This window comes from Vombatus ursinus, unplaced genomic scaffold (assembly GCF_900497805.2).
Source record: "Vombatus ursinus unplaced genomic scaffold, bare-nosed wombat genome assembly UNPS02006779.1, whole genome shotgun sequence".
Lineage (NCBI taxonomy): Eukaryota > Metazoa > Chordata > Mammalia > Diprotodontia > Vombatidae > Vombatus > Vombatus ursinus.
Genome location: NW_020946557.1, coordinates 9,553,045 through 9,579,104, shown reverse-complemented (window position 1 = coordinate 9,579,104; position 26,060 = coordinate 9,553,045). Strand labels below are relative to the sequence as shown.

The following is a 26,060-nucleotide window of genomic DNA, read 5'->3' as shown; positions in this document are numbered from 1 at the left end:
AATATAGAACAATTAAATACATTTGAAATAAAGATTTACATGGAGAAAAATGATAGCAATATTTGATTTTTTTTTATTTCCACAAGTTAAGCAATGGTAACAGAAATTTCCTTCCCAAAGGACATCCCAGCCTGTGGACTGGCTGCATGGCTTTAGGTGTGACTCAAATTTTTTTTAGCAGGTACAAATTTAATTTGGCAAAAGGCTGAGGAGACGTGAGTTGTTTTTTTTTTAATATAGAGTGTTAAGAACAAGATTATATTTATTTACTTAAGATTAAGCCACTGCTAGCTCCAGGCTTACATTGACAAAACCATCATCGTAATGAATTATAGTTCCGATAATAATACATTGTATTAGTTGATAGTCATAGTTATTCATCTTAGAATATTCTTCTATAGGATTTGGTATTCTTGTTCCTGACCACTTGTGTTATATTTCCTAAATTGAAGTTTGCATCACTGTAAAATTCTTTATTTCCCAATTTCTTCAGATCATGTATCAGTTGGAGGACTAGGAGATAGCTTTTATGAATATTTGCTGAAGGCATGGCTAATGTCAGACAAGACAGATTTAGAAGCTAAGAAAATGTATTTTGCAGCCGTTCAGGTAAGCCCAATGTTTAAATCATCATGTCATACAATTCTAACCTCTAATGTTTTTGCTGAACCTGCTCTTTTCAAAAGTGAAATTATATACTTGTGAGTTACGGAATGTTGTCATTGCAGTAGAGGTCAACATTGGTTGATATACTTATAATTAGAATAATAATACTTAAAATATTTAGTCTTAGAACAGTTTAGATTTTTAGTGCATTTCAAATTTCAAAATTTGCATACCTGGACAAGGAGACAGTCTTTGTTTTATGAATAAAAGAGTTTAGGTTTGCTTTTCTTTTTTTATTACCAAGGCACAATTAAAATTCAGAAGATACTGAGTCTTGATCCTATGTTCACTGACTGGATAGAGTCCTCCAAGGTTAAAGATTAATCTAATGTCCATCTAAAAGTTTGAGACTGGTAGCTGCCCCCACTTTAAAAGGTGGCAAGTGCTTTGCCCCTTGAAGAAAATCTGTATATAAAAATCTAAATTTTATCAAATTGATAAATGAAGGCAAGTTTGTTTACATTAGAAAAGGATTGTTTTATAAAAGGATTCACCTCTGGGCTCCTTAGAAAAAGAGCTTCTTATTGCATTAAACTTTTGTTCACAGATGGAAGTCAATATCAAATTCCTTACCCGAGGCTGGTAGAGATGGGCAGGGAAGTTTAAAGCTAAACTATGAGGAATCACTGCTAATTAAAGATCAATCAGAAATTCAACTTAACATGCATTTAGGGAGTGCTTGCTGGGTTTTTCAGTGAACTCTAAGTTGCTTTGTAGGAAATACAGAAATAAATAAGAAATGGTCTAAAGGTTTTTGAAATATAAAGTCATAAGCGAAATTATTTCAAAAATACGAATTCACATGTAACTAAAAAGAACAAATCTATTGCATAAAGTGAGTAAGTCTTATCTTGCAACTTGTAAAGTTACCCACATCAAATTAAGTTATATATGGAAAGTACTTTGCAAACCCTAAGCTCTATTAAAGCTATACCAAAATGTTAACTCTTCCTAGGATATATTCATGAAGTGGTTATCACGTCATTAATTATCACAGTTTTGAATATGTTTACTATTCCTAATGCAGTAAAACAGTGCTAGGCATCTTTCAGGTATCACTTAAATATTGATCAGCTGACTATGAATTCCTCAAGCCTTGAATATTTTTTAGAAATTCTAAGTAAGACTACTGCATTGTTGGTGGACTTGTGAACTGATCTAACCATTCTGAAGAGCAATTTGGAACTATACCCAAAGGGCTATAAAATTGTGTGTACCCTTTGACCCAGCAATAGCACTTCTAGGTCTGTATCCCAAAGAGATCATAAAAATGGGAAAAAGACCCACATGTACAAAAATATTTATAGCAGCTCTTTGTGTGGTGGCCAAGAATTGGAAATTGAGGGGATGCCCATCAATTGGGGAATGGCTGAACAAGTTGTGGTAAGTGAATGTAATGAATACTATTGTGGCATATGAAACGATGAGCAGGCAGACTTCAGAAAAACCTGGAAAGACCTGTATAATGTGATGCTGAGTGAAATGAGCAGGAGCAGGAGAACATTGTACACAGTAACAGGCACATAATTCCATGACTTATTCTGATAGACTTAGCTCTTCTCAGCAATGCAAGGATCTAAGACAACTCCAAAAGACTCATGATGGAAAATGCTGGTCACATCCAGAAAAGGAACCTTGGAGTCTGAATGCAGATGGAAGCATACTATTTGCTCTCCTTTTCTTTTGTTGTTTTGTTTTATTTCTTCTTTCTCGTGGTTCCTCCCACTAGTTCTAATTCTTCTATACATCTTGACTAATGTAGAAAATATACTTAATATGAATGTAAAAAAGAAAAGAAATTTTAAGTGAGAATTAGTAGGGGAAAAGTGGTAATTTCACTGAAGTAGAACTGAATACATAATCAAGAATGAGTAAGCATTGTTTTAGCACTGTGTCTAAACAGTCTAATGGGAAAACACTGTTAAATGCTTAGATCAGTCTGGTGTCACTAAAACTTGCCCTTGTGAATTAGTCATATGGATTAGGTGTCACTTTCTGATATGTTGGTCAGTCAGTAAGCATTTATTAAGTGCCTACCATGTTTCAGGTACAACATGACTTTAAATAAAAAATAAAACAAGATCATCCAGTTTTGTAATTATATCCCAAGACTAATGAATAACTGGGCACCTCTTAGATTAACCAGAGAAAAGTAACTTTTTGGTCCAAGTACAAGTTGGAAGCTGCGGCACTAGAGTTAGAATCCATACCACAAGAAATCATTCAACAAGATTTACCAAAGGCCTAATGCACACAGGATCCAGCTAAATGACCATGAGGATTGTCCTGGTCCTTCTCCTCTTTAAGCTTTTAAGAGGTCAGATTTTAACCTAGAACAGGGGTTTGTAATCCAGGTGCCTTCTCAAAATAACCTTTTTAAATAATTGAAAGAAATTATACATTTCAGTTTAGAGCTTAGTAAAAAAATGAGATTGTAAATTTTTTCCCATTTAAGTTCACAGATCCCAGGGGTTACTATCCAGAACCTTTCTTTGTATAATGATGTTGGTCCATTAGACATTGGTAAAGAATAGAAAGAGATACTTTATTAACTAAAGGCTATATTATTAGTGAATCACTTTTGGGAACCATTGATATAGAAATCCTTCTTATGGCTTCCTTTATGCCACACTCTAATTATTCTTGTAATAGGCTGCTTGAATATTCCAAGTTGAGTTGTTTTAATGTTCTAAGAAAGGCACCTGACAGTTTTGCAATGTTCTTTTAAAGGAAAATTTGTTTCAAATCACCAGAATTGTACCCCACAATTTATAATTCATTCCCTTTAGAGAACTCATTGACAGGAAAAACTCGTTAAGAAGAAATCACACAAAAATGTTTCATTTTTCTCTTAACAGTTAAAACAAATTCTCAATCCATTCAATGCTCTAGTTAGGAAGCCAAACTATAATAATTAAGCTCCTAGTTTTGAAAAGCAGCATTTGTCTTAACAGAAGTGTTACCAAATTGCACTTACAGCATACAATGATCATTGTCAAGGTGATATATACCTAAAATTCTGGTGGACACAAACTTGTAATAGAAAGAATTAGCCTTAGGGGAATTATATTTAGAGCTTTCTGGTATTCAGAGTGCAAGTGTAGGAAAAAACTAGTTGGATCAGATTTGCCAGCATTTTGCTTGCCTCAGTTTCAAAATAAAATTTGGCAATTGCTTGGTCCTATAACCGTGTATTTGTTTTGGTTATTTTAATACATTTCTTGAAGCCTCAAACTTACTGTCTTCTGATTATTGTCCTCACTAGCCACTTCACTGGCATTATCAGCATGACATGACTCTGTCATTTAGTGAAAACATTCACTGAATGGTGCTGCAGAAAGAAAGCACATACAACTCTTCATTCTTATTCATAACATTTAGAAATTTTAAAATGTGACATTCATTCAATGATAATGTATTAAGTATTTATGTGTGGAACACTGTGCTAGGCACTAGGGGATACAAAGATAAATACACACACACACACATATATATACACACATACATATATACACACATATACACACATACATACATACACACACACACACTGTCTTTGAGAATCTTACATTCTACTGGGGAGAAAAGATGTGTACACATGAATCTAAACTGTATACAGAGTAAATAGGAAGTAATGTGGTAGGATTAGAGAAGAGATTTTAATAACTGGTAAGACTGGGAAGTCCTACATAGAAGGTAGCACTTGAGCCAAAACTTAGAAAGAAGCTGGTGATTTTAAGATGCAAAGATGGGAGATAGGATGTATGGAGATCAGCAAGACTGAAACACAGGGTGTATGAAGGGAGGGAATCTACAATACAGCACAGTACCTGTTTTGCACAGACACATAGTAAATACTTAATCATTAAAGTTAATCACTGATGCCTGAAAAGATAGCCTTGAGGCACATTGGGAAAGGATTTAGTGGTTAAAAAGAAGAGTTTGTGTTTTATCCCAGAGTAGGGTTCTTAGCCTTTTTGTTTGTCCTGGACCCCTTTGGCAGTCTGATGAAGCTTATGGATCCCTTTGAAGAATAATGTTTTAAATGCATGAAACAAAATACACAGGATTAAAAAGGAAACCAAAGGTTAGTGAAGTCAGTCTCTAACTTGCTTGATAAAGCAAGCATCTACGATGTGCAAGACACTGTACTAAGCACTGAGATATAAGTAAAGGCAAAAATAGTCCCCACCATCAGGAAGCTCACAACAGTTAAGTAGTTAAGTATACACATGATATATACAGGATAAAAGAGATTTTTTTTCCCATTCTGAAACACATGGGACCCTTGATTAAAAACTTTTGCCCTGGAGACAATAGTATGCACTCACAAAATATGTGGTATCTGTTTATTTGAAATAAATTCCCTATAGTTTTTATGCAGAATGTGTGAGGAATCACTAATAACTATTTGTCTCTCTTTTTGGTTTTATTTTATTCATACACCTTAACCCCATTTTCTACTATCCCCCCACTCTCACTGCAAAAGTGGGAGGGAACCACCCAGGACCAAGAGCCATTTTGTATATTTACCTGTTACATTTGTCACCATGGCCAAAAAAAAATCATCTAGGCGAACCTAGCTAAAACCATAGCTTGTGTTCTTCTTCCTTAGCTTTAGAGAACTCAGAATCACCTTCATGATATGATATCCTAAATAATTCAAACTGTGACCGCAGAAAATTATCCACTTGTGGAACTGGTTACAGTATCATGTGATTTGGGACCTGGTAACTTGATCAGAATCATGCCAAAAAGAGCATAGGACTTTATTGAGGACCCATCACAGGACAAGAATGCATCTCTATCCATGCTCAAGCAATTACTGTTGTTATGTAGAAAGAATAATTTCTTGGATGATGAACAAGTCTCTGCTTGAAGGACTTTATTGCAGTTTGTACTGTGAGCAGTGTAAACAGCTAAGATGTTCCATTATATCAAGAGAGTATGAAATATTAATATAATACTAAGCCCTCTATAAAATTAGAATAACCACAGTTCATGAGCATAAGCATTGTTCATTCAGTCACTGCCATTTTGATTTTAGTTATGATTTGGTATACATAAAAATGTCAGGGAATAGGAAATACAGAATAAGCTTACTATGCGTCTACCCAATCTTGATTATGAACTCAATTCCATTTTAATGAACTTAAGTGCAGTATGAAGAAAATGGACCCAGAGATACATAATAAACAGCCTTCTTCACCTTTATACAAAACATTCCATCTTCTCTTTCCATACCTCTATGCATGTCTAGAATGTCCTCCCTCCTCTCTCCTCTTAGAATCCCTGGTTCCTTTCAGAGCGCAACTCAAATGCCACCTCCTACATGAGGCATTTCCTGATCCCTATCTCTAAATGTCTCTGCCTCCAAATTACATTGTATATATTTCAGATCCACTTAATATATGTTCGTATTGTCTTCTCTGATTAAATGTAATTTCCTAGAGAGCCAAGACTGTTTTGTTTTGGGCTCTGTATTTCCAGAGCCTAGCACAATTATTTGGAACCTACTAGGCTCTTTATAAGCCCTTATTGATTGATTGACCAGAAATAAAAATTCAATTAGAACTTTTTTAAAAAGTATTAATCGCTCAATTACTATGGGCAAAGTCCTGCCTCCAGCAACCTTTCCTAACTAGTAACTCTGATCATGGCCATCCAGTTCAGTGGCTCCCTACTGTCTACCAGATAATGTTCACTCTTCTTAGCCTTACTTTCAGGACTATTCATATCAAGGTTCCAGCCTTCTTTTCACCCTTATTTCATCATTATTCCCCATTTCTAACAGGAAGCACAATTCCATACACTCCCACCTCTGTGCCTTTTTCTCATACTCTTCTGGACATCTCTGATGTCACCTCTCCAACCCCTACCCCAATCTCTGATTTTCCATTTCTTATCCATTCTTAAGACCCAACTCTACTCTCCCCTATACTGTGAAATCTTTCTTAATTATCTCTTACCCCACCCTTGTGATGTGCTTTCCCTCTCCCTTTTTACTTTCATAGCACTTTGCTTGTAAAATTTATACATATAAACACATACACATGTCTGTATGCATGTATATGTGTGTATATACATATATATCTATATTTTTTTTCTTATACAATATTTTGCCCTCCTGAGGAACAATGATTCTTTCTTTTTTTTCTTTTTCTCTCTCTAAAGGTCCTATTTCAATTAAACATACAAAAAAGTACTATGAAATGTAAGTGGGAAAAGTCTTGAATTGGGAGTCAGAAGACCTGTGTTTGAATACTAGTCCTACTTGCTTACTGTGGGTATGACCTTAGGCAGCTTCTTCAGACTTCAATTTCCTTCTCTGTAAAATGAAGGGATTGGAGTAGATGACCCCTGTGATTCCGTCCAGTTCCAAATCATTGATCCTTTGTTCAAGGTAGTTTGCCATGAGGTAGGGGTACAGAGATAAAACAAATAGTCCTTGCTTTCAAGGATCTTACATTCTATTTTGGTGATACAATATGAAAGTTAAATACAAGGAATTATGTGATTAAAAATAAATACAAAGTAATTTGAAAAGAGAGTAACAGCAAATTGATGGTAGGAAGGGAGCAGCAGGGATCATAGAAAAGGAGGTTTCTGACCTGAGACTTAATGGAATATAATAATTATGAAAGACAGAAGTGAGGGGGTGTTTTCTGGACATGGGAATTACTGCCTATGAAATCATGTCAGATACAAGATCCCAACATTTAAAGCTTTTAGCAGCCTAACTCCAGCCTCCCAAGGATTAGTGTATGTTCCACTTTTTCACACACTCCCATTGTAGCCAGACTGGCACTCTTGCTTTTATTCCTCACACACAGAACATTTGTCTCCCATTTCCATGCCTTTTCACTGGCTGCTCCCCTCTGCTTCCCATGAGTGAAATGCAATGCACTTCCTCCCCACCTCGTCTTCTTAGAAGACCCAGCCCAGCTTAGATGTCACCCTCTACATGAAGTCTTTCATGATCCTCCTGTTAATTTCTCCCCCTAAAAAAAGTACTTTGTGTATATTTTGTGCATACTTAAGTATTTATGTAAAACTGTACATAATGAGATTCATGTCCCCCATGCCTGGAATGCTCTTTATCTCTACCTAATGTCTTTCCTGGCTTCCTTTAAGTTCCAACTAAAATCGCATCTTCTACAGGAAGTCTTTCCCGAACTCTCTTAATTCTAGTGGCTTCCTATTTATTCTGTATATAGTTGGTTTGAACATCTTTGTTTGCTTGTTGTCTTCCCCCATTGGAGTGTAATCTCTTTGAGGGTTAGAAACTGTCTTTTGACTCTTTGTATCCTCAGAGTTTAGTATAGTATCTGGTATGAAATAGGCACTTAATATTTATTGACTGACTTATATGATGCTCTTTTTATGTTCTTTGCGTATGGAAATGTTCATGGGGGAGTGTCAAGTTCAGAACAAATAAGTAAATAAATTAATAAGCAAATAAATGCATAAATCAGTCCATAACTCAACAGGCATTTAAGTGTATGCCTACTATATGCCAAACACCGTGCTAGGCACTAGGAGTGTAAGACCGAAAAGAAGCAGTGCCTGTTATGACAGTTTATATAATTTACTTTTAAACTCAAAATATTCCTGTTAAGAAATTTAACTCAAAGTTTATTAAAAAAAAAAAAAACTATAGTTACATAGAAGAACTATACCTGGAAACATCCCAATTTTTTTCTCATTGTAATGATATACTGCATTTCACATGCAAAGATGTTACTGACCTACCACTAGTAGGACCTATGCATTAAGTGTTGTTTTTTTTCTTTTTTTCCTAGCTGTGAGAATGGATGTGCTCTGCTCCATCATCCCATCCTTCATGGGTCCAAATCTCCCCCCACACTCCCCTATGGTCAATGGTTCTTCTTAGAAAGTCACTGAGATCAGGTTACCTCAGGAATCAGGAATGGAGCCCATCTGTAGCTAAGGAACAGAGCAAAATTAACTAGGATTGGCTGCATTCCCACCATATTCTGGTTTGATTGGAAACAAAGTAAACTAGCAATATAAAATTTCAGATCATGTTTTTAAAACTCTTTTGCTAGGTTCACAGAAATAGTTTGTTATTGTAAATAGACTAGGTACATAGTCAGAAAAACCTGGGTTCATAGCCTGCTTTTCACTCTTAAACCAGCTCTTGGACAAGTCACAATTTCTGTGTGCCTCAGACTACTCCCTATGATGGGTTGCTGACTAAATTGGATGCTATAGCTGCATTGCAATTGGAACCCAAAAAATCACAAGGGCCAAAAACAACCATTCAGTACTTTTTTTTTTTTATCCCAGAGACTTATTTATTTATATAGCTGGAGAAAGTGGGCAAAGGTTTAAATTGAAATCTTTAAAATTTAAAACTTTAAAATGAAATCTCCTTCTTAGGCCATTGAGACTCATTTAATCCGGAAATCCAGTGGTGGTCTGACCTACATTGCAGAGTGGAAAGGTGGCCTCTTAGAACACAAAATGGGTCATCTGACTTGTTTTGCTGGAGGCATGTTTGCGCTTGGTGCAGCCTGTGCTTCTCCAGAGCTAACACAGCATCACATTGAACTTGGCGCTGAAATCGCTCGCACATGTTATGAATCATATAACCGCACTGGTAAGTACCATGTTTCTCTTTCTTTGAATTCCTCTTACATGACTTTGCTTAAGTATAAGAAAAATTAACTGTTTCATTTTTAAGTATACTCACAGACCTTTTAAGTGTTCTAATTCAGACTTTAGAGCTTCAAAGACCTTTGATTTCTTAGGTCTATGTACTCACTCGCTCCCTCCATTGATGTAGATCTAAACTCATCCCTGCCTTAGTAGGCAATCTTTGTGGGCTGCTGTGACAGAAAAGAAAAATCATTAGAAGGGTAAACTCCGGTTAATGAGCTTCTCTGAATTTAGCTCATTTGATCCTTGAACAACAGACATACTGGACCCAGACTGAAATCCTTTCTAGCTTAGCTTTGGACCTGGTCATACTTTTTTTCATTGGAAAAGAACAGCCTTTGAGAAGAATCCAGGTCTCTCCCAAACAATGACAGCATTGGAGTAGGACTTCATTGGAGGTTCTAAGTTATACTCCCTAAATATGTCAACACCATTAAGCATGAAAGATAGATGACTGAATAGTTAATTATATAATACTTTCTCATCTTTTAAATTTTAATATTAAGAACTATCACATGTCACATTTGATACTAGGTTAATAAATATTGCAGTCTTCCATTCATCTCCATAAACTCATTTTCATATCATACTTTTATAGTGTACAAAGCACATTCCTCAGGACCGTCCCATGGGGGAAATATAAATATTATTAAACTTATTTCCCAGGTGGGGAAACTGAGCCTTAAAGAGGTTAAGTGCCTTATGCCCACAGCCATATGTTGGTCAGTGACAAAACTTGGACTTAAATCCGGGTTTTCTGATTGCAAGTTCAATGCTCTTTCCACTAAGCCAAGCAGCCTCTTCTTCGTCATTATTACTATCTTCTTTTTAGATATGGGGAAATTGAATTGCAGACAAGAGAAATAATTTGCTTTGGTCACAATCGGTTAGAATTCTCAGCCTCCTATCTGATGTTGACCTAACTAGGATACAATACTTCACAGTACCTTGCATACAGAACTTAGATACTCATAAATGTATGATGAATGAATGAGTGGAAAGTGAATTGTGTTTGGGGTTTGAGAGGTTTTTTGCCATTTTCTAAAATACACTTATGACTAACTTCAGCTAGAGCATATAGTCAATATTAAATATTAAATGGAATTGTGTATACCCGAGTAGTTTCGGAGTATTCAATTTGCTATCTTTCTCTTGCTTATAGCCAAGAAAATCTCTGGGATCATTTAAGCTGTAAAACTAAAATCCAATGTATTAACTAACCATTGTTGTTTTCATTTGTGTTCTTTAGCAATGAAACTGGGACCAGAAGCTTTCAGATTTGATGGTGGAGTGGAAGCCATTGCTACGAGGCAGAGTGAAAAATACTACATCTTGAGACCTGAAGTGATTGAGACTTATATGTACATGTGGAGATTAACCCATGATCCAAAGTACAGAAAATGGGCCTGGGAAGCTGTTGAGGTACTGTCTTCATTTTAATTTCTATATATTTATGTTATCTTTTATAATTTTTTTGTTATAAATTTGGCAAACATGAATCTTTTTATATATGGCGAACACAAAGAGGCTTACATATTAAACCATGAATTTCTTTTATTCTTGTTTTTAAATGTGTGTATTTGTGTGTGTGTAATACATTTAGCATGATAATACCAACACTGGCCTGCTTGCCTGTCTACGACTCTTCTGAATCTATTCTGAGTATTTTTTAAAATGTTTAGTTGACAGACTTTGGTTTTATTTTTTTGGTTTTTTGCATCATCATCACTACTTATCTACATTGTTGTAGTCATTGTGCATTCTCATGGGTCTGATATTTTCACTGTCTCAGTTCATACAGGTTTCCCAAGTTATATATTTTTGCTTTTAAAAAATAAACATGTCAGGAAATACTAAAGAACTTTAAGGATCTTACCTGGTGCCTTACCCACTTTTTCCCCCAATTTCACTTTAAAATATTCTCAACACCAAAGATGTCTAACTCCAACAGAAACATGGGGCCCTAAACTATACATAAGGATCCCTGAGGGTTGCATATTGATTTAGAAAATCATATATTTACCTTATCTATGTTTTATTGTACCTCAATTTGTTTCGTTAAATATTTCGCATTTACATATTAATCTTATTTGAGCCATACTTGGGAATGTTGTGGGTAATCTGTAGATCAGGTACTTGGTTTTCATGCACATGAACAAGTGCAAAATTTTTTTTAAAAAACTGTAGTGTCCAGTGACCCAAGACACTCCACATAATGCCACTTTTTCTTTTTCCATCAGCAAATCCAAGGATTTAGCATGCTTGTTTTGTCTGCAGATTTTTCGTGCCACCATCTACATAAGGCACACTATCATGCAAACTTTCTTAAATTTATGATGTTGGGTTTTTTGTTTTTCAAAGGATTTACTACTAAGCAGCTAGACAACATAGAAATAGAGAGCCGAACTTAGAATCAGGAAGACTTGAGTTCAAATTTGGCCTCAAACACCTCACTAACTGTGACTTGGGCCTCCTTCGACTCAGGTTCCTTATCTGTAAAATGGAGATAATTACAGTACTTACCTTACAGAGTTGTTGTAAGAATCAAATGAGATAACGAATGTACAAACCTTCAAGTATTATATAATTGCTAGCTATTAGTAGTGTTATGTACGAAAGAAAGAGGTTTTTAGTAGATTAAAAGTTTACAAGTTATAGCTGCCTTATGAGTTAACCTTAGTCCTAAATGCCAACTACAGACAGCTCTACCTACTGTTTTAACTCTTGTCTTCTTTTCAGATTGATCCTGTTCTATTAGGTATATGAGTTCTTGCTCTTCTAGTTAGGGAACTCATTTAATAAAACTGGCTCAGCCTTCCAGAATCTACTTCCCCCAACCCTGGGTTCCAGGGAGTAGGAAGCCAGGCCAGTACAAATGTTCTACATCTACCTTTCTGAAGGGCTCTAGACCTAATGCCCTGGTTTGGCAATGTATGTATTTCCACATATTCTCTGGCTATGGATCTAAGGAAATAATGCCTTGTCCTCTGACTCTTTAAATTTTTTTTAATTTCCTCATTTGGTCTCTCAAGCTTTCTTATTCTGTGCTTCAGGTCTTTAACATCTCTTCTAAAGATCTCAGTGTTGTTATTTACTTGTTTCCATCACATCCAACTCTTTGTGACCCCATATAGGATTTTCTTGGCAAGATACCAGAGTAGTTTGCCATTTCCTTCTCCAGCTCATTTGACAGATGAGGAAACTGAGCAAACAGAGTTAAGTGACTTGCGCAGGGTCACGCAGCTGCTAAGTGTTTGAGGCCAGATTTGAACTCAAATCTTCCTGACTCCAGGTCTGCTGCTCTATCCACTGGGCCACCTAGCTGTCCCAAAGACTCTAGCCCTAAAAATTCTTCTTTCCTCCTCCACCCATCCTCTCTATTCCTGATTGGATTGCCTAGGGCAAATCCCTTAACCACTTAATAATGGGTAGCTCTGTCTTTCATGGTTATGCTACTTCATCTACCATCTAATATTTGGGTCTTTACCCAGAATCATAAAGCTAGGCCTTCATGGTCATGTCCTCCTGACTTTAGCCAAGCTGCTCTTTTAGAAGGTCTCCTGGGTTAACTTTTGGTCCTTATTTCTTATCCTGCATCTAAGGTACCCTCCTTCTGTTCAATTCTCATAGGCTTAGTTGAGATGACAGATATGACCTGGCACCAATGACTACTGAATACCTGTCCCAGGCCCAAATGTCCACTCTAACTCCTGTCTCTTTTTCTCAGGGACTTCACATGTCTCATGTCTTCCCCCATCCCCCCAATAAGTAATTTTTTTAATTGTTTTAACCTTTAGTAGACATTAATATTCCTTCTGTGCTCTTTCTTCTCACACTTGAAAAAAAATTCAGTGACTATTTAATAAACACTATGTTCCAACCACTGTACTAAGCACTGGGGATAGAAATAAGAAAAATTGACAGTCCCTGCCCTCAAAGAGCATACCGTCTAATAGGGGGAGACAACACACAAAAGGAAACTGAAAACCAGGATGGGGGTAGGGTAGTTCATCATGGGGTGTGTTATCTATGGAGTCAAAGCAAGTCTAAAAGAGTTGTTAATGGAAAATGGAGTTACCAGGAAGGTTGTGAGCCTTTTGTAAAGGAAGGCTTTGGGAAGAGTTTAGTGCTCTTCCCTTCAATCAGAGGGGAAAGGCAACTGAGGGCGAGTTGAGAAGCTGTAGAGTATCCAAACCTGAATCATTCTTCATGGTTATGAGATTTCAAATGATTAGCTTGTCCTGAGGAGGAAGGCATATTGTTCCCTGAGTTGAAACCAAGAAGAGACGTTTTCTCCACCACACCTCCCCAAAAAAAAAAATCAGAGTCTAGCAAAATACCCAGCAGAGTTAAGAGCAACACCTAAGCATTGATTTCTTCAGATTATGCCCCCAGTTATTCCTCCAATGTCTGCTTTTAGATCTTTTGACACCCAGACTGATGTGGGCCTGATAAGCTCCTAGTCCTTAGGTTTTTACAGTAATAGAACTAATGGTTTAAATTCACCCAAAGATTTTCAAGAAGGAAACCATTAAGCCTGAAGCATCTTCCTTCTGGTGTATATATCCTGATTTCCTTTACAGATTCCCTTTAAAGTAATAAACCCCATTCATCAATGGGTCCAATGGTATTTTTCCTCTCTCCTTTAGCATTAGTGTATGAAAAAATGCCTAGACTGAATCTGGCAGGCACCTAAGAAGTCATCTAGTCCAATTCCCTTGTTTTACAGAGGAAAGAACTAAGGCACAGAAAAGTGAAGTCACTTGTCTATGGTCACACAGGTAGTGTCAGAACTGGGATTTGAACCTAGGTCCTACAACTTCAAATCCCACACTCTTTCTGAATGCAGTTCTTGCTGCTTTATTTCTATACCATTCAGGCATTCTGATCTCTTCACTGGGTAGGGTACTGGATAACCCAAATAAGAATATGGCTACCCATGTTTCTTTACAAATCAATACCATCAAGATCTTTTCAGATGGGAGTTTCACTCCTAGTTTTAAAAAAGAAAAAAGAAAAAAGAAAAACAACCTTTGTGTTTGGCAACTGTAACTGGCATTAGCATGACACTCTTTCTTCCCTGGGACAGTTTTCTCCAAACAAATCATCTTCAGTGTTAGGACTTTTTTATTCTCCTTATAACTAGTTCTATAGATTGGACATGCACATCTGAAATAAAAGATAGGTATTATGAACAAACTGAAAATGAACATAACTTGACCTAAGACCACCAAGACAAAATACAATTTTTATTTTTTATGATTTTTTAAGTTTTCTGCCTCCTGGTTGAAAGTATTGATGTTTTAGTGTTGTTCTTCTGCCACATTTTAAGAATTTAAACCAGATTACTGATGTCACAGTCTATGTACAATGAAAATGTTTTATTCAACTGTGAAATTAAGATGATATGCTGGATTCCAGGCTTAAAGTCTCTTGTATAAATACAAACATGTCTGCTTAACTAGACAAGGAAATATTGGCGGGTGGGGAGGGAGAGGGGACATAGTCACCAGACAAAGCAATGTGACTGATGAAAATCTTGTGAGCTTTAGTCTCACACCCAAATTTTAAATCCTCCAAACTCCTATTTCCAGAACCTTCATTATAACTAGTTGTAACATTAACATCTCTCTCCAGGTAGTGGCTAGTATAGTTATTCCCATAAGCCACTACATCCACACCCCTCACTCTATACCTCCCACCTTTAAGCAGCCATGGGTTCACTTGCAATCACAATTGAGTAATGAGGACAAGACTACAATTACAATGCTCATTGAACTGTCCAGTAAAATCTTTGCTTCTTTCAGTTCTGTTATCAGCATCAGTAAGCATTGTTCCAAGAACTTATCAGAAATTGAAGTCCTTTTTTCTGGATACTGGCCTATTCTCTGGTCCATTCTGTCCAGGGTTTGCTTGCCATTGTCTAATAATAATCATAATAGATAATAATGTTCAAATCTAATCTCAAAAACCTACTATATAACCATAAGCAAATCTTCTTAACCTCTGTTTGTCTCAGCTTCTTCATCTGCAAAACAGGAATAATCTTATCACCTACCTCCCAGGGTTATTGTGAGGATCATGAGATAATAATTATAGAGCACTTAGCACAGGGCTGGCACACAGTAAATGCTATATAAATGTTGACTATTATTAATATTGTAGATTCCATCTGCAGATTATCTCAGAGAAAAGAGGAATTAGAAAATAATTATAAATTATCCTTAAGCTAAATTGAGAAGTAGAGTGGGATAGTGGACTCTCTACTTAGCCTCAAAGCCAAGAATACCTGGGTTCAACTCCTGCCTCTGCCGATGTGACTCTGGGCAAGTTCCTTAATCTCTCAGTGATCTGTGCACTTCTGTAAGACTATATTTTGAAAGAAAAAAATATCAACCTAAATTGGTAGAAAATTCTCTCAATTGGGAAATCACAATACCAGTCCACATCCCTAAAATTAAGTATTGGAAAAGTTAGTACTTTTTGCAAATGGCACTTCTATTTATTGGTGTGAGATGTTCTAGCTATTAGTCAGCTTTTCCTGTTTATGATTTATAGTGTTATAGTTTTTTTTTTATAAGTTCCTCTAATGGATCCAGCTAGTTTAGATATTTGTGGGGCCCAGGATTCTTTATGTCTATAAAGATCAAACTTTTCATCTCTCATTTACAATTTCCTTTCTGCTCCCATATTGTTGACTGGCCTACATAGATGAGCAAAGTTGCATAGTCAAGATTGGTAATGTCACATTGTCACAGTGGCATTGTCACAAATTAGGAGCTTTATAGTAGAGTGAGCAATTTATATATATATATATAAAATTTTAAAACTTGGAGAAAAAGAGATTATATAATCCCCTTATTTTTCCAGAGATGGAAACTGAAGCCCAGTAGGGTTATTTGACTTGTTGATGTGGCAGAAATGTGTGTGTTATCTCTTCTCTTATACAGCTCTTTTAGTCTTACAAATCACTTTTCTCACAGCATTCCTATGAGGTAGTAGCTCAAGTATTATAATCACTTTATATGTGGGGAAACTAAGGTTTAGTTGACTTAATAGTAACTTACACAGTGCTTTAAGGTTTGAAAAGCTTGGACAATTTACTTTTTTTTTTGACAATTTACTTTTTGTCCTGTGCACTTTTCATTTATGATTTCTTGAAATATAGCTCTGAACAAAGAGGCTTTAATAAAAGACCATTATGTTTCAAATGGAGCTACTTGACTAACCTTTAAACCCAAATCTCTCTGACTTTCATTGAATGGCCAGGAACATTTCCAGCCCCAAGCCTCTGTGGCTCATTGTTTAGGTTTTGATGGCTTAGAATGAGTATAAATAGCAATTATTTTCAATTCTGGTCAGAAACTCTTGAGAGTCTTCCCCTTCTAGATTGATATTTTTGTGGTGGTAAATTGGGCCATCTTTGGTCTCAATTCTTACCTGGCCTTTAGTCATTGAATGGGTATTGCCTCCTGAAAAAAAAAGACCTTAATTTTAAAAGGCCAAGGCCACTCGTTGCATCCTGGACCATCACCAGTTGTCCTGATATTTGCCCTGAATTTTGATTTTTACTGGAGGAGAGAGTGAAGTTGATGACTTTTCACAGCTCCTATTCAAATCCAATTCACACACAAGTCAAGACATCACCCTGGCGATGTCGTTGGTCCTCTTTGAGAACTTAGAATGAACAATAGCAACAACAGCAATAAAACCACACTACAAGTAGCAAAGGTAGAGTTTTAACTCATGCCTTCTGAATTCTGTTGCAGCAGTCTTTCTACCACTATACCACACTCACTCCCCTAAGCATGTAAGTCTACAGAACCAGAATTTTTGTTGTTTGGTATCTTTTATTTGTATAAGAAATCTATGTCCTACATACCTAGATATAGTGAAAATGAATCCACACATCCTAATGATAGTAGTCTTAATCCTGAGAATGTTCCTTCAATTTGTAAGTCAATCCCTAAGTACATTTCTTACATAGGATGAAACACATTGTCACATTTTGAGCCAGACTTCTAAGGCTGCTTAGCTTTTTTTGGTTTGCATTTTTAAATTCTTATTGAAAACTTGGTGACAAGAGATTCTCATTCCACTTGAATTGTAATTAGATTTGGATCTGGCAAGCTAATAATAAAAATTAATGAAGGTTCATTTGCTTAAATGTGAGTGTTTTTTTTTTCTCTTTCAAATGTAGGCACTGGAAAAACACTGCCGGGTAGATGGAGGCTATTCTGGCCTCAGGGACGTTTATCTAAAGCAAGAGAGTTATGATGATGTACAGCAGAGTTTCTTCCTGGCAGAGACCCTGAAGTAAGTAAAATACATTCCAAGGTTAATGTAATTTATAAATATAAAGTAGCTTGACAAGTCATCTTTATAGATGCCTATTTATCATTAAGAAAGGTAAAGCATGGTATGATTGCAATAGTATGGCTTTCTTATTAATGGCAAAGGCTACTATTTTAAACTTAACCAAATGAATTTAAATTTATTTTTAGAAAATTCTGTATTCCTATTTAAATATGTAATGTGTTGACAGTTTTGTCTGGAGTGTGAATCAATTGGGGAATCCAGTTTATAGTGGTTTATACTATAGCTTCTCTGCCCATTCTTTCCTCCTTACCACCCTATTACTTTTGATCTAGGTCCTAGGGAATTCACCAGGAAACCCTAATCTACATAGAAACTGCTACATGTATATTATGTCTTGCCACAGTTCTGTTTGGAATCTCAGAGTTCATTAATTCTAGAAATATATTCATTAATTAATTCTAATTGTTACTCATCCCCTTTCACTAACCTATTCCTCCAACCTACCTCCCAGACTCCTGTTTCTCTAAATAAATTCCTGCCATCCAAAATTACTGCCTTAGCTATAAATATTACTTAACTCCTCTGCCATTTTTTCCTATTCTCCTAACCCTCTCCAGCTGAGCTTTACCCTTCTCTAGTCTTGATTCTCCTCTATCTATCATTCTGCTCTCCTTTTCCACTATGCCCTTTAGAAGACCCATTCTAGGATAGATAAAAAATTTCCTGTAACATCCTTCATATTTTCTTCTTTTGCTCCATCCACCTCACATTAACTGAAACATGATCTTCCTTTGGGAAAATAGCATCGATCGCAATTCAAGTTACAATAACACATTATGAAAACTATTCATCCTGTCACTCTCCCCAGCTTAATAGACCAGGAAGAGTGGATATGCTTTTAGTTCCTCATAGAATTTATTCTGCCACTCAAAAACCTTCTCAATTGTGTTCTTGCCATCTAAGTATACTACCCAATTTTGTCACTGTCATATTCTGATCTCCAAGGCACACTATCAGTATTCATCAGTTATTTTGTGATGTGGTTCTTCCTCATCCCAATCCTTAATGACTTGGTTATCAACTTCTTGATATTCTTTGACCTCAGAAGTCCTCATCCTTCTTTACTCTTGTACCCTCTATTTTTCCTAGTGATCAGCTATCCATTCCTTTTGTCTTCTTTACTGACTCTTCTTTCTCTTTATGACTCCCAAATGCCAGAATCAAACCCCCTTCTTCAAGGAGTCTGTCCTCTGCCCTCCTCTGTATAAGTGTACTCTTCCTTTTTCAATTTCATCTGCTTGCATGGTTCTAGATCTCACCACCATGCAAATGATAAAAAACAAGATTTCTGTCCTCAGGATCTTCCCTTGAGCTCCAAACTCGCATTTTCATCTGCTTGTTAGATAACTTCCACTAGAAGTTCCACTGGCACCTCAGATTCACTGTGTCCAAATCAGAATTAATCATCTTGCTCTAAATAGCCTCCTTCTCCTTAGCTTCCCTGTTTCTGCCAAATATATCAGCATTGTCCCAATCACCCATACTCATAATATTTGTATTGGCATTTTCTTCTATTAGATTATTAGCTCTTTGAGGATAGAGCCTTTAGCATCACTTAAACTTTGTTCTACCACAGTGCTCTGTATGCAATGGCTACTTAAATATCTTTTTTATTTGGTCTTTGAATATCAATAATCTCTTCCCTCTCCTCAGCACCTATATTCAATTTCAGTTTCAAAGTTCCCTCAGTTCTAAATTCTGAATATCTCTCACATTCTTTCTGTTTCTAACGCCTATGCTGGAGTTTAAATCTTCATTATTTCTCAACTGTGCTATTGTATTAGCCTTCTCAAGGGCTGCCCTCTCTACAATATCTATCCTCCAAACTAGCATCAGAAGAATCTTCCTAATGCACAGCTCTGATTTTGTCATTCCCATGTTCTGAAAAATGTGCTGTTAAATATCATCCAGACTCATTAACTTATTCAAAGCATCCTTTCTAGCATTATCTTATGCTATTTCCCATCATGCACTCATCTTTCCTGCCTCCTTGGCTTTGCTCAGACTATCCCTGAGACATGGAATGTACTCTTCTCTGTATCTGTCTATTAAAAGTATTCCCAGTCTTTATGATTCAATAAAAATGATGTCTCCTTTATGAAATTCCCAGAGCCTACGTAGCATATCTGTTCTCCAGTCCCTTATAGCATTTATGACACTCTTAACATATTTATTTGTCTATCTGCCTTAATCATTTGCTGGATTATAAGCTTATTGGGGTCAGGGACCATTTCTTATTTGCATTCATATAATCCCAGTGCTTTTGCACATTGTGGAAAATAAATGGTTAAAGGGAATTGCAGCAAGTTGGAGCTAAGACCTAATCATCATTATCTTGAATGTGTAGCCCAGTGCCCTACAGCACACCCAGTCCAAAGTTGGCTAGTTGGTGGAACCTGGTAATTAATAATCCAACCAAGGGTAATTTAGCTTTCCAGTATCTAGATAAAGTCAAGGAGGATTATAGACCTGCAGAATATGACAAATTCCATGCAGAATAGCCACATTAAACCTTTTCAGTGGTTTAGAACAACATGCCCATGTATACATACACACATGAGCCAAACCATTCTCAAAAATTAGCCAATAAAAAGTAATGGAAACTTCAGCTATGCCAGAAAAGCTTCTATAGCAAAGCTGAGCTAAGGCAGGTGGCTATTTTAAGTGAGTCCTCTTAAAATTGCTATATATGTCTTAGTGGATACATATCCACAGTCTATCATTTGACTGAGGAATGATTACACTCTACTGAACTGATTTCAACTTACCAAACAAATAAGAAACTCATTCACAAACTATAATGGCAATTGGTAATTTAAAAAGAAAAATTAAACTTGATAAGTAGACCAGAATACTCATGCCTTCCAGTTGGCACATCCTTTTCCCAACAGGAAAATTGTTATTTATTTGGGAGTAGGAAATTATACCAAAAATGCAAATAAACTGCATCTCACAACCAGTACATAAGGACAAGAAAAATGTTGGCTTGTAGCCTAGAGTCAGCTACCATAGATTTCGGCCACAGGATAATGATTGGAGTTAAGCATATAAGGAATGACGTTAGAATCATGCTGACTCTGGTAATTATTATACCAGTTGCATAGTTCTGCTCGTTCAAAACACATAGGAGAGTTATTTAAGTGTTCTTCAGGAATGATAATCTGAAATTGGATCAAGGATTTAAGATTGTGATACCAGCCAGTGATAATGGCAGTATTAGTATACTCTGCTATTCTTACTTCTTGTACAAATTGTGTGGGATTCCTGTGGGTTCTTGTCTAAGAGACTTAAATTACTGGGAAGCATAGGTAGGGGAATCCATGTTTGTGTTTGTCCCAAGAATGATTGAAAGAATCAGTCGATTAAAAAACATTTATTAAATGCCTGCTATTTGCCAGACCCCTTACTGGGCACTAGGGCCACAAATACAAGGATGAGCCAGTCCCTGACCTCAAGGAGTTTACATTCTAATAAGAAGAAATAACATAGAGGTACCTATAGGGAAATAGTGGCCAAAAAAGGGAGTTTTGGTCTTAAGTGGACCCATAAGGCATTTGATGGTCAAATCCTTTGCTGTAGCAAAAAAAAAAAAAAAAATCATTGATTTGATTACAATTCCCAAAGCAAGAAGTGGAAAGTTACTGAAGAGTAAAGAGAAGATAGCTATACATACAAAATAGGATAAAAAATGGCAAAAATGCCCCAAGTAGTCCCAGATTTTTTGGTGTGTATCTGGATAGGGTATGAGACATGATCTAGGTAGGACTGGTTAGATTTGGTATGTTAGCTGAGCTTGTACTCACTTATTACCAATCAGGACACCTCTGCCAGAGGTTGATAAGGCATGGTCTCTGCAGATTGTAAGATAGTATTTCTGTTTTTTTTTTTTTACCAGAGAGCATTGTCTATTTTGTCATCTTACCCTTTGATTTGGGAGTCCATCTTATTTTAAGTCTTGTAGTCCTTTAATCATTCACTACAATCAACAGTATTTGAAATGCCATTAACCCTATTTTGCAGCAAGACAAATAAATCTAGTCATTAATCTAAGTCCTGCTGTCATCTCTGGTTCCCTGGGAGAGAGACAGATGCTATGCTCCTAGTCATGGAACCAAGAAAGGGACGTGCAGAATTCAAAAGTCTGCACAAGAAACCTAAGAGTAGAGTAGGAGACTCTTCCTTCCTCACTTAATCAGCCCTAACACCCCAGAAAAGATGAAGAAATCTGACATAGAAAGGCAAGGTGTGAGTAACATACCCGTTTATCTTTTGGACACCTCCTTAGGATGAACTAGTGCTTGTGAATTCCCTAGAAGGTGATATTTCTTTCTTGATGTGTAAAAAAAAAAACTACTAGATTTATGGAAATTTTGTCACAAGTACTATAACCATTCCAGCAATTTAGAGGCACCAAAGCCCTTATTAACAAAATGGAATTATTAAAATCAAAAAATAACATTTTAGATTCTGTTAATGATAAATGAAAATTTCACTTTGATTCATTCAGATTGTGTAAGTCAGTGGTTGATTATGAATCTTCTCAATCTGAGGAAAACAAGGAAAAAATAATAATTAATATTTTGGATAAATTTCTGCAGTCTTTAGAGGGGAAGGCACCAAGTCAAGTTTCAAGTCCCAAATTCTCTTTCTCCCTCCTTCCCCTAACCCCTCCTTGAAAAGGCAAGCAATTTGTTATAGATTATCCATGTGCAGTCATGCAAAACATTTTTCCATATTATTGTCTTTGTTGAGTCATTTTTCAGTGGGGTCTGACTCTTCATGAACCCATCTGGGGTTTTCTTGGCAAAGATACTGGAGTGGGCTTGCCATTTCCTTCTCTAGCTCATTTGACAGATAAAGAAACTGAGGCAAACAGGGTTAAGTGACTTGCCTAAGGTCACACAGCTACTGTCTAGTGCCAGATGGGAACTCAGGAAGATGAGTCTACCTGACTCCAGGTTCTACACTCTATCCACTGCACCACCTAGCTACCCTATTTCTATATTAGCCTTGTTGCAAAAGAAAATAGATTAAAAAATAAAAAGAAGAAAAAAATGTAACATTCAGACTCCATCAGTTCTTCTCTGGAGGTGGATATCATTTTTCATCCTAAGTCCTTCAGTATTGTCTTGAATCCTTGTGTTGTTAAAAACAGCTAAGTCATTCACAACTGATTATCGTACAATATTGCTGTTACTGTGTACAATGTTCTCCTGGTCCTTCTCACTTCACTTTGCATCAGTTCATATAAGTTTTCCCAGGCTTTTCTGAAACTATCCTGCTCATCATTTCTTACAGGACAATAGTATTCCATCACAACAACTTCTTCAGCCATTTCCCAATTGATGGACATCCCCTTAATATCCATATTCTAGAAGTTATAAATATATATTTACTTATAGGTCTTTTTTCTTTAATCTCTTTGGGATACAAATCTAGCAGTAGTGTTGCTGGGTCAAGCAGTATGAACAGTTTTACATCCCTTTGGACATACTTCCAAATTGCCCTTAAATGGTTGGATCAGTTCACAACTCCACCAGCAGTGCATTCGTGTCCCATTTTTTTTTTCATATCCCTACCAACATTTGTCATTTTCCTTTTTTCTCATATTACACAATCTGATAGGTGTGAGGTGGTACCACACAGTTGTTTTAATTTGCATTTCTCTAATCAGTAGTGATTTAGAGCATTTTTTCATATGCCTATAGATAGCTTTGATTTCTTCTTCTGAAAACTGCCTGTTCATATCCTTTAACCATTTATCAATTGGAAAATGACTTGTATTCTTATAAATTTGACTCAGTTTGCTATATATTAGAGAAATGAGACCTTTGTCAGAGAAACTTGCTATAAAAAAAATTTTCCCAATGTTCTGCTTTCCTTCTAATCTTGGCCACGTTGCTTTATTTGTGGAAATACTTTTTAATTTAATGTAATCAAAATTATCTCGTATATCCCACAATGCTCTCAATCTCATGTTTGGTCATAAGTTCTGTCCTTATCCATAGATCTGACAGGTAAAATATCCCATGCCTCCCTAATTTACTTATATCACCATTTGTCTAAATCATGTACCCATTTTGACCTTATCTTAGTATGTGGTGTGAGATATTGATCTGTACCTAGTTTCTGCCAAACTGCTTTCTAGTTTTCCCAGCAATTTTTGTCAAATAGTAAGTTCTTGTCCCAAAAACTTGGATCTTTGCACTTATCAAATACTAGGTTACTATGGTCATTTATTACTGTGTATTGTGTACCTAATCTATTCTACTGATTCAACACTGTATTTCTTAACCAGTACCAGGTTGTTTTGATGATTACCACTTTGTAATACAATTTGAGATCTGGTACTGCTAGACCATCTTCCTTCAAATTTTTGTTTTCATTGATTCCTTAATATTATTGATCTTTTGTTCTTCTAGATGAATTTTTCTAGTTCTATACAATAAATTTTTGGTAGTTTGGTATGACACTAAATATAACATTTTAAAGAAAAAGGAAATTTATACTTTAATTTTTTTATCAATCTCTGTTTTAGTCCACTCATTGTTTTAATGTATGGAAAACGTGAATGGGATACTGTAATTTCTACAAAGGTTTTATCCAACTATCTGAAATTATTAAGCATAGAAAATAAAACATGGCACTACAATTTAATAATATAGTCAAATTTTATTTATGTGAGCATAATAGTTGGAAACCACATATGGGTTTTAAGAATTGGGATTTTTTTGGATCATTTTTGGTTATTTGACTGCACAAAAGGTTTTTATTTTGGGAGTTTTGCAATGATTAGTCTTTTATAGAAATTGTTCAGTACTCTAACTTTACACTTTTTTTAATCCACTTACATGAACATTATTTCCTTATATCATGAATACAAAATGTTGATGATGGCTTTGATTTTTGTGTCACTTCAGTTAGCTATTTCTTCTAATTTTTTTCTGGGATCTTGTAGGGCAATGAGAAATAACAGTGCAATTGATTCAATATTTGCTTCTTTGTCTTTATTTTGTATTTACTTGTATATGAACATATTTTTTGCCCTCAATAGAATGTAAACTCTTTGAGGGTAGGCACTATTCCATTTTTGTCCTTATATCCAATATCTAGCACAGTGCCTGGCTCATCAGAGGTCTCTAACAAAGTCTTATTAATTAATTGATTTGTTCTATTTACTACATGATGTGAGCCCTCTAATGCAGTTCTAATACAACTGGGTTTCTCTTACCAGATATCTCTATTTGCTGTTTTCTGATGATGATCTCCTTCCACTGGAACATTGGATTTTTAACACTGAGGCTCATTTTCTACCAGTTCTCCACAAGAATAATCAGGAGGTGGAAGAAAATCACAAATAAAAAAGATTCTGAACGCATTGTTTTGCTGCATTCCTTTAATTTCCCTACACACCTTGAGAGTACCCTTTCTTTTATTCCAGGCACATTGCAAACTTTTATTATAATTGGTGTGGTTCTTCTGAGTTCTAAACAAATTGTTTTGCAGTCCACTATATTTAATAGGAAATATTTGTAATTGGACTTAAATTCTTCATTATGTCTTCAGTTCATCTAGCCAATTGAGCCACTCAAAAAGAAGAAGAAAAAAAAAAGAAATTTGCCATCTCTAGAATTTATGAGGTTGTTGAGTCACTTTTGCCAAACTGAATAAGTGGGTCTTAAGGTTTAAGGTGACCTGTTTACTATAATTTTAATTTGACTGCAAAAAATTTTTCCTCCTCTATGAGGAGATGATGTCTGCTTTAAGCTGTAATATTTTGCCATGTTGCAAAAAGCCATAATAAATTAATTATTAAAACAGCTTTTTTTTCTTTCCAATTTCATGTTAATTTGGTTTGTCTGTTCACCCAAGACGAATCTTGTAACTGTGACAGCCTCTGAGGCGGGTCTATCATTATTTGGTAGAATGTCTTTTAAATACTTTCCTCACATTGTAATCTAAATAAAAATCAACAGAGCTATTATCATCCCATGTTGACCTCATTTTCCTTAGAGTTGCAGTAGATTTTACTGTAACTCAATTGCATTAGTGTTTTGAATTTGTGAATTTTCTTCAAATTTTGTTTTAAATGTACTGTATTTGTTGCTACCTGGATCATTTCTTCCATTTTCCAACATATCATAGTATGAATTCTAAAGACAGCTTAGTGTGAGCAAAATAAATGAATTTGCAAAAGTCTGCTATAACTGAATTATTCTTTTAAAAAGGGAATAGAAATAGAAAACTATTAATTTTTGCTTTTGATGGTTATATGAAGAAATTTGGTCATTTTAAAAATAGAACAAGTACTTCATGTGACTTTTTGTTGTTGA

At 35.7% G+C, this 26,060-nt stretch overlaps 1 protein-coding gene across 1 annotated transcript in view; it reads left to right on the top strand.

Moving 5' to 3' along the window:
* Window positions 1–25,547, top strand: part of MAN1A1 (mannosidase alpha class 1A member 1) — a 173,689-nt gene extending 148,142 nt beyond the window's left edge. Inside the window, exons 9-13 of the mRNA XM_027848653.1 lie at window positions 494–609; window positions 9,070–9,289; window positions 10,598–10,770; window positions 17,549–17,664; window positions 24,962–25,547. Of these exons, the coding sequence (XP_027704454.1) occupies window positions 494–609; window positions 9,070–9,289; window positions 10,598–10,770; window positions 17,549–17,664; window positions 24,962–25,088 (752 nt within the window). The 3' untranslated portion in view covers window positions 25,089–25,547. The remainder of the gene's footprint in view (window positions 1–493; window positions 610–9,069; window positions 9,290–10,597; window positions 10,771–17,548; window positions 17,665–24,961) is intronic.
* Window positions 25,548–26,060: the final 513 nt, after the last annotated feature.